This window comes from Colobus angolensis, unplaced genomic scaffold (genome assembly GCF_000951035.1).
Source record: "Colobus angolensis palliatus isolate OR3802 unplaced genomic scaffold, Cang.pa_1.0 Scaffold29, whole genome shotgun sequence".
In the NCBI taxonomy this organism is placed as follows: Eukaryota; Metazoa; Chordata; class Mammalia; order Primates; family Cercopithecidae; genus Colobus; species Colobus angolensis.
Window position 1 is genome coordinate 2,233,771 of NW_012116154.1, and position 12,016 is coordinate 2,245,786.

The 12,016-nt window shown below is 45.5% G+C and overlaps 1 protein-coding gene across 4 annotated transcripts in view; it reads left to right on the plus strand.

Annotated features, from left to right (window-relative positions):
- The window catches only part of APBB2 (amyloid beta (A4) precursor protein-binding, family B, member 2), a 433,566-nt gene that overhangs the window by 335,717 nt on the left and 85,833 nt on the right, over window positions 1-12,016 (plus strand). For all 4 annotated transcript variants that reach the window (XM_011949059.1, XM_011949060.1, XM_011949061.1 and 1 more), the window contains one exon: window positions 1,552-1,679. In XM_011949059.1, coding sequence (XP_011804449.1) covers window positions 1,552-1,679 — 128 coding nt within the window. The remainder of the gene's footprint in view (window positions 1-1,551; window positions 1,680-12,016) is intronic.

A 12,016-nucleotide genomic window follows, 5' to 3' on the forward strand; every position in this document is an offset into this window, starting at 1 on the left:
GGAGAATCACCTGAACCTGGGAGGCAGAGGTTGCAGTGAGCCAAGATCATGCCATTGCACTCCAGCCTGGGTGACAAAGCGAGACTCCATCTCAAAAAAAAATAAAGAACAAAACCCAGGCCTATGTTTACCACCAAATTCTCCACCTGTTTTCACTCTCCTTCAGTCAAAAATGCTGTTCCTTCTTGGCCAGGATTTAGAAGGAAGGTGGTTGTGATTTATACTAACATGTGAATGATTGACCTTTAGAAGAGCCGTAGGTCTAAGGCAGCATGCTCCAGGCTCTGTGAATCGTGTTCACCACAACAGTCAACACGAGTTGTGTTTTCTGCCAGTGCTTTCGTCTGTAAATGGCTTAGCTGCTCTTGGGGGAAGATTTGAGACCAGGCTGGATCTCAGCTGTAGACACAGGCCACAGCTTCAACACTGGCTGACAGAGGCACTGAGATACCTATCTCTGCCTCCCTGAGCATCAGAGCTCTATTTCACTCCGAGAATGTTTGGTGGGAAACTAAAACATCATTCCCAAAAACTATACCAGAAAGCAGTTTATCTGTTTCACTTTGAGATTTGAAGACCTACCAAGAAGCCTCACTGTTCTGCCGAGCCAGATCTTCCATCATCAGTGCCACAGCATCTAGATGACCTTGAGGAGAGAGAGTGTTTCAGCTGTGCAACAGATATTTAATGATGTCCTAAAATTATGCCTGGGAGATTGCAGGGGGAATCAATAGTCTAGTGCTTCTGCCCACAGAAAGCCAACACAGGTGGGGAGATGGGACACCAGAGTGTAAGACTCCGAAGGACAGTGCAGGAGTTGAGAGACCTGGGTGTTCCCCCATGCTGGGATCCCAGCAGTACCCACAGGTTCTGTGTCAGACCTTGAGCAAGTTACTTAACCTTTCAGTGTCAGTTTCCCCAACTGCCAACTGGTGATAGTAACAATCCAAGCCCTTAGAGCGCAATTTAGAGAGATCATGAGCCAGTGCACCTTAAGCACGTGGCCTAATGTCATTTAAATGTTAGCCATTGTTAGTGCTGAGAAATGTCACGAAGCTGTGCCTGCTGTCTGTCAGGCAGACCACACAGCTAGGAAGTGGTGTAAAAGCCGAGAAGAAGCAGGTATCGTTGTGGATCTGGAAAGGCCGTCGAGGGGATGCTTGGTAGGAGCTGGCCAGAAGAATGGGGAGATAGAGGTTCTAAGAATTTGATGGGCACAGAATTAGTGAACGACTAAATTCTCCAGGGAACCCACCATTAGCCTTTTGTCATAAAGATTCAGAAGTGTAAATAATTAAATTTAAGAGCAGCCTGGAAAGCAGGATGGGAGCACATTTCAGAGGACTCAGAGAGGGAGAGAGAAATTGGGTGTATGAGAGGAATCAGAAAGATATGAATATTCTTGTCGAGAAAGGACATTTCTTGGGCAGACAAATTACAGACCTCAGGGCGACTTCTTTTGGTGGCTGACACAGCGTTCCTCGATGCCACACGCAATTAGGCTTTCCAGCCTGCATGAAGAAGACAGCGTGTTTTCTCATTGTGTCCCAGGGGAAAGACATGTACCTGATCCTGGAGAACGACATGCTCAGCCTGGTGGACCCCATGGACCGCAGTGTGCTGCACTCGCAGCCCATCGTCAGCATCCGCGTGTGGGGCGTGGGCCGCGACAATGGCCGGTGAGTCCCCGGGTGGGGCAGTCCAGGTCACCTCACCCATGTCCCTGTTCTAGCTGAACACCAAAGCATGGTCTCGCAGCATTTCACCGAATACAAAACTCGTGTAGCCTCCGTATAGAAATGTACAAAATGAAAGCGTGTCTCTAGTTCCCTGCCTCTTAAAGCCTCCAAACTGCTTCCCTTCCTAGCTTCATTGTCTCAAATCTTTTGTCAATGCTGACCCTGATCCTGCCTTCCAGTTCTGCATGTTTCTCCTCCTGACCCTCCTCATTCAACCAAGTTTCCAACCCAGGCCATCTCAAGCCCTTTTTCCCCTCCTCTCTGCAGTCTTTTTAAAATTAATTCCATTTCATTCAGTTGAGTGTCAGCCATTTCAGAGGCCCTCCTGCTGCTGTTTTCTTCATCAAGGGCTTACTTGAAGGGGGACGTTGTACAGCCTTTCATCACAAGCCTCAGGTCATTAAATCATGATATCAGGAATTTCCGGAGTTTGGGATTGCTGAAACTTTTTTAACACTGGAAAGGTCTGGTCATATCAAAATTCCATTTGATGTATATTTTTCTGAAATCCTACTGAAAATACGTTATTTATAAGAAATGCGTCTTAGATGTGTTACGAATTTTCTGTTCTCCAGGATGATTGGAAACAAGGAGTTTTGATTTTCAAGTGCATATTTTAACTAATAAAGTAGCAGTTATACAGACTTTATACTCAGAGACCATTGTTAAGTAATTGGTCTACATTAAATGCAGTTAATTCTTAAATTATAGTCAATCTTTGGCAATCCCCAAGGTACTAGAGCATGTCCTAGCATTTAGGGATGAGCTGTACGATGATAGCTTGTTATTGATTTGTTGAAAATGGGCAAGAGCATTGCAGAAGAGGATAAAAATCCCAGACAACAGAGAGCGGCTCTCCTGAGCTTATGGTTCCATTTCTGAACATTCTGCTTTTTTATTGAGTCATTTGGTCTCTCTAATGGGGTTGTGGTCTACCTTGGCTTATGACAGCCTTTGTCAACCAATGCTGGGCATTAGTATGTTTGATTCAGTTCCAAGTCCTAAACCAGAAAGAAAGGATTATGGCCAAGTATTCATCAGTTAAAGAATAAGCATTTATGCTGGAACTAGACGTGAGAAATGGTCTGCAAAAGAGAGAGCTAAAGTGTCTTTCTTCTCACTGCCGATTGGATAAGCCTTCCTGGGAGCACAGTTGCATCTTTGAGCTTTTGTAACGGAGTAGTAAATGATGACAGCTGGGCCAGGTGCTTTGGGGGAATGGGTGGATGGATTATGTGCACACACCTGTCATTCCCTTGCTTGCCAGAGCTGTAGCCCTGGAGAGATGCATGGATTAATTTTACAAGGAAGCTCTCTGGTGATGTTTGGTCGTCATTAAAAACATTTAGCTTTGGTAGAAGGCCCTGGGTATAAGATGCTTGAGCTTTTCCTGGTTCCTGTCCTCCATGTTTGTTTTTAAGGCAGGAACCAAGGTGTGGAGCTCGTTACATTACTTACGTGTACAAGTGGATGAGCTTGGGTTTTCTTAAGGTCAGATTGTCAGTGGTTTGTATTGATGAGGTTTTCAGCTCACCCTTACTCTTTAAAGTGAGGCCAAATGCTACATGTCTGGAAGGAAACAAATGATTCAAACTCCAGTTGACAAAATTATTCAAGTTTTCTGAACCTCAGTTCTCTCATCTGTGAAGTGAGGATCATAATAAGGACCACAATACATATATATATGCGCATGTGTGTGTATACAGTAATCAGTTCAGTGATGGGGACATGACAGATGCTTAATGAATGTTAGCCCTTGATTTTTAAACACACGCTAGCAGATGCAGCTAATGACATGGCTTCCTTTTAAAGACAGTGGAGGTTGGAGAGGAGTCAGACCTCAGGGAGACTTGAAGTACACTTGATCATGTGATCTAGAGGATGAGAGGCTGTTCCAGACCCTAATGAGTTCAGTTGTCCCACAAAGCAGGAAGACCTTCCCACTCCCACCCCTGATGAAATCAGTGTGAATTAGGTTACGTTGCCTTGGTTATGGCTTTGAAACGTGGGCTGTATTACTCATGTTCTTATTCTCACTCAGTGTTAGCAGATGAGTGTAATTTAGAAATACACTCAGAGTTCCACATAGCTAGCAGGACCTCAGCAAGATCATTGGAGGGTTCCACATAGCTAGCAGGACCTCAGCGAGATCATGGGAGGGTTCCACATAGCCAGCAGGACCTCAGCGAGATCGTGGGACGGTTCCACGTAGCCAGCAGGACCTCAGCGAGATCATGGGAGGGTTCCACGTAGCCAGCAGGACCTCAGCGAGATCATGGGACAGTTCCACATAGCTAGCAGGACCTCAGCAAGATCGTGGGGTTGTGGGTGCCTTCAGCCCGATCGGCACGGAAACGGTAAATTTTAAAAGTGTGTTTGCTGGTGAAAGGTTTGATTTCTCCCCATTGGTCCCCTGAGTTTCCATTCCCCAGAAGAAGGGGCCTTTGTACTCCTGCTTTTTTTACTTTCCTTTGCTTTTGATTCCTTTTTTTTTTTCTTTAACGCCAATTTACAAGAGCAAATTCAATTTGTAATGTTGCAAAGGAAAGGAGTTTTCACTTTGCATGAATAAAACATAAAAGTGTTTCATTTTGCTCACGAAAAACGAGCCCATTTTGCATTCTCTTTTGTAACTTCCCTTGCTGAGAAAGTAGAATCTCTTCGGGAATTTCCGGCCTCCCAAAGTGCCGGAATTACAGGTGTGGGTTGCTGCGCCCAACCCAAACATAATTTCTGAACACAGGGAACTTGGAACAGGGACTCCCCTCTTGCCTTGTGGTTGGCACAGGCTTATCTTCTGGGTAGGGGCAGAAGAAATTGATGTGGTTAAAATGAATGAGAGAAGTATGTGTTATGCCAGACATGAAGGGCACAAAATCTTTCTGCAAATCTAGAGTGCTTCCCTGAGCCACGTAATTTCAGAAATTATCAAAGTATTTTGGATGTAACATTTTTTTACGGCTTTCAAGTGGTTTTGATTTGCTTGGAAGAAATTCCCTCGGGAATGAGTTTACTTTGCATGAAGAGGGGATCGGCTATGATACCCCCACTGAGCCCCAGGGCTGAGTTGGAGAGACCTTTTATTATGAACAGCACGAGAAGCTGAGTCACATCAGATACCGGTCTCTGTGGGGTTTTGGTTGTCGCATGACTAGGCTGAAGTCTTTGTCTTCTTGAGAGCCATGTCTATCTTTATTACGGTGTTTCTTCGGGCCCATCTGCTTTATTGCCTGGTAGAGTGAGGGCTGCCTCCTCTTTCTTGGCCATAGCTGACTTTTGTTCCCTTTGATCAGTGAGGTAAATGTCATGGCCCCTAGAGACGGAGACTGGGGAAAGGAGTTTCATGAGCTTTGTCTTTCCAATCCAGTTCAGCCCCAGGAGCCACCCAGGTTTGCCTGCTTTCCTCCTGCCCGCTATGCAAAGGAGGACGTATGCAGGTGTGTGCACTGGGCCTTAGAGGTGGCATTTCTGCCCTTGGCGACTGAGGCCATTGACCGAATGCTTCCTTTCATCTTGTCTCTGTGGGCCGGCCAGGCTACTGTCCCAAAGGTGAGTTGGGAGGGATGTCCCCACCCAGTTTCAGGGACCTATGCTAGCTTCCAGCCTCAGCGTTCTTATTCACTCAGACCCCGGCAAGCACCTTCCTCCTTATTTTTTTGCAGAAGTACCAAAACCAAGCAAACATAATTTCTTTGTTTTTTCCTTTTTGAGACAGAGTTTCATTCTTGTTCCCCAGGCTGGAGTGCAATGGTGCAATATCAGTTCACTGCAACCTTTGCCTCCCGGGGTCAAGCGATTCTCCTGCCTCGGTCTCCCAAGTAGCTGGGACTACAGGTGCCTGGCACCATGCCTGGCAAATTTTTTGTATTTTTAGTAGAGACAGGGTTTCACCATGTTGGCCAGGCTGGTCTTGGACTCCTGACTTCAGGTGATCTACATGCCTCGGCCTCCCAAAGTGCCGGAATTACAGGTGTGGGCCACTGCGCCCAACCCAAACATAATTTCTGAACACAGGGAACTTGGAACAGGGACTCCCCTCTTGCCTTGTGGTTGGCACAGGCTTATCTTCTGGGTAGGGGCACAGAGATCCTTGTGTACTTCGCCAATAAGCCCTAGAGTCTGCTAATCCAGCTGTTTCCCACAAGACATGAAAATGATTATTGTCAGAGGGTTTCAGACCCCATAAATGGCATGTTTCCAAGAGGCTTCCGTATCAGTGTACCATGAGGATTAATCAGGTAAGATGTTCATGGTTTTCCCTTGAGAAAAAAAAAATTCTATAGTCACTTGGGAAACGGAGTTAAATTAAGTACACTGGGCCCTCTCAGAGGTTTTCCTACACTGAGATCACTAGGACTCTGCAAGAAAGCATTTCCCAGGTTTGGCTGGAACCTTTTCCTTGGTGGAAACACAATCACATGGAACACACTTCAGGAAATACTGCTCTCGTTAGTAAATTCATTCATTTAAATTTGTGGCAACATTAAAGTGCTCTTTTTGATTATTAAGAAAAATAGGAATTACTTTTAATGAATATTTTAAGTGGAGACCCCATTGGGCCTGCTCTAATGAAGATAAAATTTCTTCATAATGAATAGCAACTATGAGAAACACACTCCCCCATTCAAACCCGAAGAATGGACGAAGAACAGTGACAGTGAGACTTTTTAATAACAGTCTTGCAAGATCGGGTATCTGGTGGGCAGGCACACCTAGGACAGTCACAACAGGTAATTTATCTCCTAGCGTGCCAGCCCCCCCCCCAAGTTCCTCACTGGCCAAGTACTATGGGGCTACGATCTTCCTAGATGTTGCCTGAGTTTCATTATCCGCCTTGTAAGGTTATACCCCATTCCCTTCCCCGCTTAATTTTCATTTCCCAATAACAAAACTTTCTTCCCTTTAATGGGCTGACCCCTCCTCTACATTCTGTTAGCTTATTGTGACTTTCTAGGTGTATGAACCATGTGGTGTGGTTACATTTGCAAGCAGGCTGCCAGGACTTAGATTTATCATGCCTTGAAAATGGACCATTTAAAATATTTTCTCACACAACCATCAACAGTCATGATGTATGCAAGTGCTTTTTAAACAGTTCTTTCTTATTCAGTGTTTACCCTGTGATGTTGCTTATACTTACAGATTGTGTAGCCAAACTTCTCTTCCTAGAAGGTGTTTGATACCTCTGTTTTCTGGTTTTGATGAACAGCTTTTAATAAAATATTTCTGTGTCATAGATTATTCATAAATTTCCAAATAAGGTTGTCTTTGACTTGATTGTTTTATCTGATTATGATCTCAGAAACTTTTGTCTAAAGAATATAGTCCCTACTGTACCGAATTTTTTCTCATATTCTCTTCTAAGATATTCCCAGCTGTTTTTATCCACCAAGACCCCGGCTCAAGATGTTTTATTTCTTTTTATTTTTAGAGACAGGGTCTTGCTCTGTTGCCCAGGCTGGAGTGCAGTGGCGTGATCATCGCTCACTGCAGCCTCCAAATTCCTGGGCTCAAGCGATCCTCCTGCCTCAGCATCCTGAGTAGCTGGGACTACAGGTGTTTTTTTTTATTTTTGTGGATACAGGGTCTCACTTTGTTGCCTAGGCTGGTCTTGAACTCCTGGATTCAAGCAGTCCTCCCATTTCAGCCTCCCAAAGTGCTGGGGTAGCAGGTGTGAGCCCCTGTGCCTGGCTAGGTTGTTTTTAAAAAGGCTTTCGTCACACGTACTTTATGTTCTCGTTTTCATGCCAGTGCTGTTCTGCTGCTTTGTTTTGACTTCTTTTGAAAACACTGCTGAATTTTGGGGAGGAGTTCAGGGATCCTGAGGAATATTGGAATTAATTATTTAGAATATGCGAAACTTTGACTCATAGGTTTTTAGATTTAAAAGGTGCTTTAGTATCAGTGTCTTTCAGTCTCTTTATTTTAGAGGTTAGGAAACTGAAGACAGAAGAGCGTGTTTACCTTAGATGACCCATGTAGTTCGTGGCAGAGCGAAAAACACACCCCAGGTATTTTTGCCAGCCCAAATGGGAAGCTACTCTATTAATCTTGACAAGAGATGGTGAATGGTCTAAATGTCCCAGGGTTGGCAGGGGAGGAGAGGCTGGGTCTGTGTTCTAAATACTATGCTAGTCAGCAGCAGGACACAGAAGGCCATGACATGGTCCCTGTCCCTACAGTCTGGCTTCTTCATTGAGGAGCTAAGACCACATGAATGAATGGAAAGCAAAGGTGGACACACCATGTACCTGAGGACCGTTTTTGTGGGTCCATGAGCTGAGAATAGTTTCCACATTTTCAAAGCATTAAGAAAAAGAATGGGGGACCCAGGTATGGGAACTCAGCACAGCCCAACTCTTCACAGAAAGAACATTTGAGTAATAACATGCTCAGAATGGAATGAGGCGATCTTTGTAGCTGCTGTATATAGAAAGTCGTTGCGGAAAAGGCCCATTTTTTTGGCAGTCTCTATTTCCTTTCCTAACTGTGTCTTCTACTAGCAGCATTTGGGGGTACCTGAAAGCACTGCTCAGCCTTGCTACTGTTCCTTAGAGCTAAACTTGAGTAAGTTTTTCTTTTTTTTCAGATGGAGTTTCACTCTTGTTGCCCAGGCTGGAGTGCAGTAGCATGGTCTCGGCTCACTGCAACCTCAGCCTCCCAGGTTCAAGTGATTCTCCTTCCTCAGCTTCCCAAGTAGCTGGGATAACAGGCACATGCCACCATGCCCGGCTATTTTTTGTATTTTTAGTGGAGGTGGTGTTTCGCCGTGTTGGTCAGGCTGGTCTCGAGCTCCTGACCTCAGGTGATGCACCCACTTCGGCCTCCCAAAATGCTGGGATTACTGGTGTGAGCCACCGTACCTGGCCTTTTTTTTTTCTCAAAGGAATGAGGTCTTGTACTGTTACCCAAGGTAGAGTGCAGTGATGTGATCATAGCTCACTGCAGCCTTGAACTCCTTGGGCTCAAGTGATCCTCCCGCCTTGGCCTTCTGTGTATTATAATAGGGTATAGGCCAGGCTGCTGCCACAAGTACTCTGCAGTCCACTGGCTTCAGTGCCAGAAGTTAGTTCTCATGCCACAGCTACACAGCTCATGCCTCACCTGGCAGAACAGCTCTGTGCCACTCAGGGGCTCAGGCTCCTTCCAGATTGTTGCTCTGCCATCCCTCAATTGTCATCCTGGCCTGACCAGGCCAAGTGACTTGTCTCCAAGTTGAAGACACCTGGAACTTGCACACCTCAGGTACAGTCACATTCCATTCACACCCCACTGGCCACACTCAGCTGCAGAGGACTCTGGGAACTAGAGTCTCTAGTTGCACAGACATTTGCCAAGTTAAAATTCAACCACCAAAGAAGTTTAACAGCTAATGTTCTGACGCAGCGTGAAAACCAATTGCCTCAAGTTTCTCACTCCCACGGCCTGTTGCTTCCTGTACTAGTGTCATTAAGCAGCTGTCCCCTCAGCTCCAAACCCACACTTCCCCACTCAGCTTTGTGATGCTGGGGCTGGGACTCTGCAAACCACACTCCTGCTTCTCTCGTCTGCTACCTGTTAGACTGACGACTGTGCAGCACTCGAAGGAGAACTGCCAGGTGGAGGAGGAAGGAGGAACTTCCTCCCTCCTTTGCTTCCTGTTTCTCTGAGCACCATCCTAGAAACACATCTTTATCCCAATTGCATCGGTTCTGAACCCAGTTTGCAGTTTTTCCAACTTCACAGAAATGCAGGACTGGCTTCATCACACGCCTTCTTCAGAGATTCCAGCACAATCAGCAGTCAAGCCCTCTTTTTAGGTCTGGGTCCTGGCCCAGGGGTCCCTCCTTCAAGCCTGGGGGCAGCACCAGCAACCAACAATGCCTCTTCCTCTGCAGTCAGAGGTTTTTCTCCAGGAGATTCTTCCGTGAGGCTTCTGTGTTTTAATGATTACAACCTCTCTCCTCTCTTCCCTCAACCCTGCAGGTCAGAGCCCCCCTCTTGCAGTTGCAGCCTCCATGGGAGCTTTCTCAGGATCCCCTTTTGCCATTGTAGTTACTAGTTAAAATTCTTTGTGCTATTCTCCGTTCGAATGACTGGTGTGGTTTCTGTCTCCTGCCTGGTCCTGCCTGTCCCCTCCCTGGTTGACCTTTAAGATTAAATTAGCACTGTATAAAAGGGACAGCCACTCACACAGTGCAGAGAGTCTGTCCGCCATATGGAGGGCAGTCAGGAAAGCTTTTCTGAGCAAGCCAGTGTGGCTCTTTCTGTTTAACTACACCACACTGCAGGTGACACCGCAGCCCCTGTGCCAAGGAGGCTTCCCTTCTAAATTAGTAGAAACTGTCCATGATAAAGGGCAGTGTTTTAGGTGACAGTGATTTAGAAATGGGTCTCAGCCGGGTGCAGTGGCTCATACCTGTAATCCCAGCACTTTGGGAGGCCAAGGCAGGTGGATCACTTGAGGCCAGGAGTTAGAGAACAGCCTGGCCAACATGGTGAAACCCCATCTCTACTAAAATTACAAAAATTAGCCAGGTGTGATAGTGCACACCTGGAATCTCAGCTACTTGGGAGGCTGAGGCAGGAGAATCGCCTGAACCTGAGAGGCAGAGGTTGCAGTGAGCCAAGATCACAACGCTGCACTCCAGCCTTGGTGACAGAGTGAGAGTCTGTATCCAAAAAAAAGAAAAAAAAGAAAAGAAAAGAAAAAAAGAGAGAGAAAAGGAATAATGGGTCTCTCTTGTTTTTGAGCTAATCCGAAAGTTATCTCTGTTTCTTCTTGGTCATTGTTTTTTTTTTCCCTAGGAGTGATTAGGTGGGGTCTCAGTTTGGAAGAAGTAGTTTCCTGATGACATCTGGTAGGGGATTCTCTGAGCCAAACAGTAATGAAAGATTGATGGAATTCCAAGATCTGCTGATGAAAGTTTAATCTATGGTATGTGCTGTCTTGCCTCAGGGAGAAAAGTCTTCAGGGAGGAGCAATAATTCTCTCCCTACACTACAGTATTGTCTTGACCTCTAAAGTTAATTTCTCTTTAATGCAGCTCCATGATAAGCAAAGGCATCACGATTTACTTGACCATTTTGCTGACTTACACTGTGGTTCTATTTTATCTCTTTAAAAGTGGCTGCCCTGCCTTCCATTAATCTTGATGGGATGCTTGCGATACTTTCAGCACAGAATAACCTTTAAGGAAAGACATTGTAAGTGATTGTCCAAGAACAGTTTCCCTTAGAGGAAAGTGGAAGGGCATTTTCAGACAGATCGTTCATGGCGGTACTGTCCCTGTTCATGAATATATGAAGACGATAGTTTCTCCTGAGAAATACATCATCCATTTTGGTAACTCTGGCTCAAAGCATAGTTCAAGATTTCTTGTGAACATGTTTCAGTAACAGCCAGTGAAGTATGGGGGCTTGAGGCTGTTGTGTCAAGACAGAGCAGAAAAGTCTGATGATGATCTCTGAACAGCTTCCATCTGGCACTTCCCTGAGTCCTGAGCCAGACAAAGGATGGGCCTTTCTGGATGCAGAGCGAGGGAGATCCATCGTGTTTGATTCTCTGTGTCCATCCTCAAAGTGCTGTGATCTTCTTTGAATACTTGGAGCATCCCAGGAAAAGAAGAGTCATTTGAGTAAAGAAATAGCCTAACAACCCATGTAAACATGGATGAGTGTCTTTGAGAACAGAGGAATTCGTAACCATGATAACCCAGAACTTACGCAGATGTTCAGTGCGTGGTTAGGTGCTTGAAGAATTGCTAAAAGCCTTGTGTTGTTGCAACGGAAGGTGCAGTTACTACTTTTCATACACGAGTTGTCACCTGGAATATTTTTACTCAAATGTCATCATCCTGATGATTTTTGGTTTCCTGGGGAGTCCAGTGACTATGAACTTAGTGCAGCACAGTTCGTCACTGGGAAAGAAGAATTTGAGAACATCAGGTGGGACTCAAGGAGTCTCATTGTGTATAATTATGTCAAGTTTTTGAGAGCTAGAGAAGGTCAAGAGAAGGAATACTGGAGTAGGAATCTCACCATTTGCAATGTAATCGTGCCTCTTCCCTTGCACTGCTGCTGGGGCACTCTGTGTCCCACTCTTTCCACCTGCAGTGGAGATCATCTCTGTGGTAGCTGAAATATGGAGGTGCTTTCATGCAAGGATCACAAGTGCCATCATTGCCAGTGGCACTCTTTTTATTAACATAGTAATATTTCCTCAAAATACTGTCCTGGGTCTGTTGGGTGCGGTGGCTTACGCCTATAATCCTAGCACTTTGGGAGGCTGAGGCAGG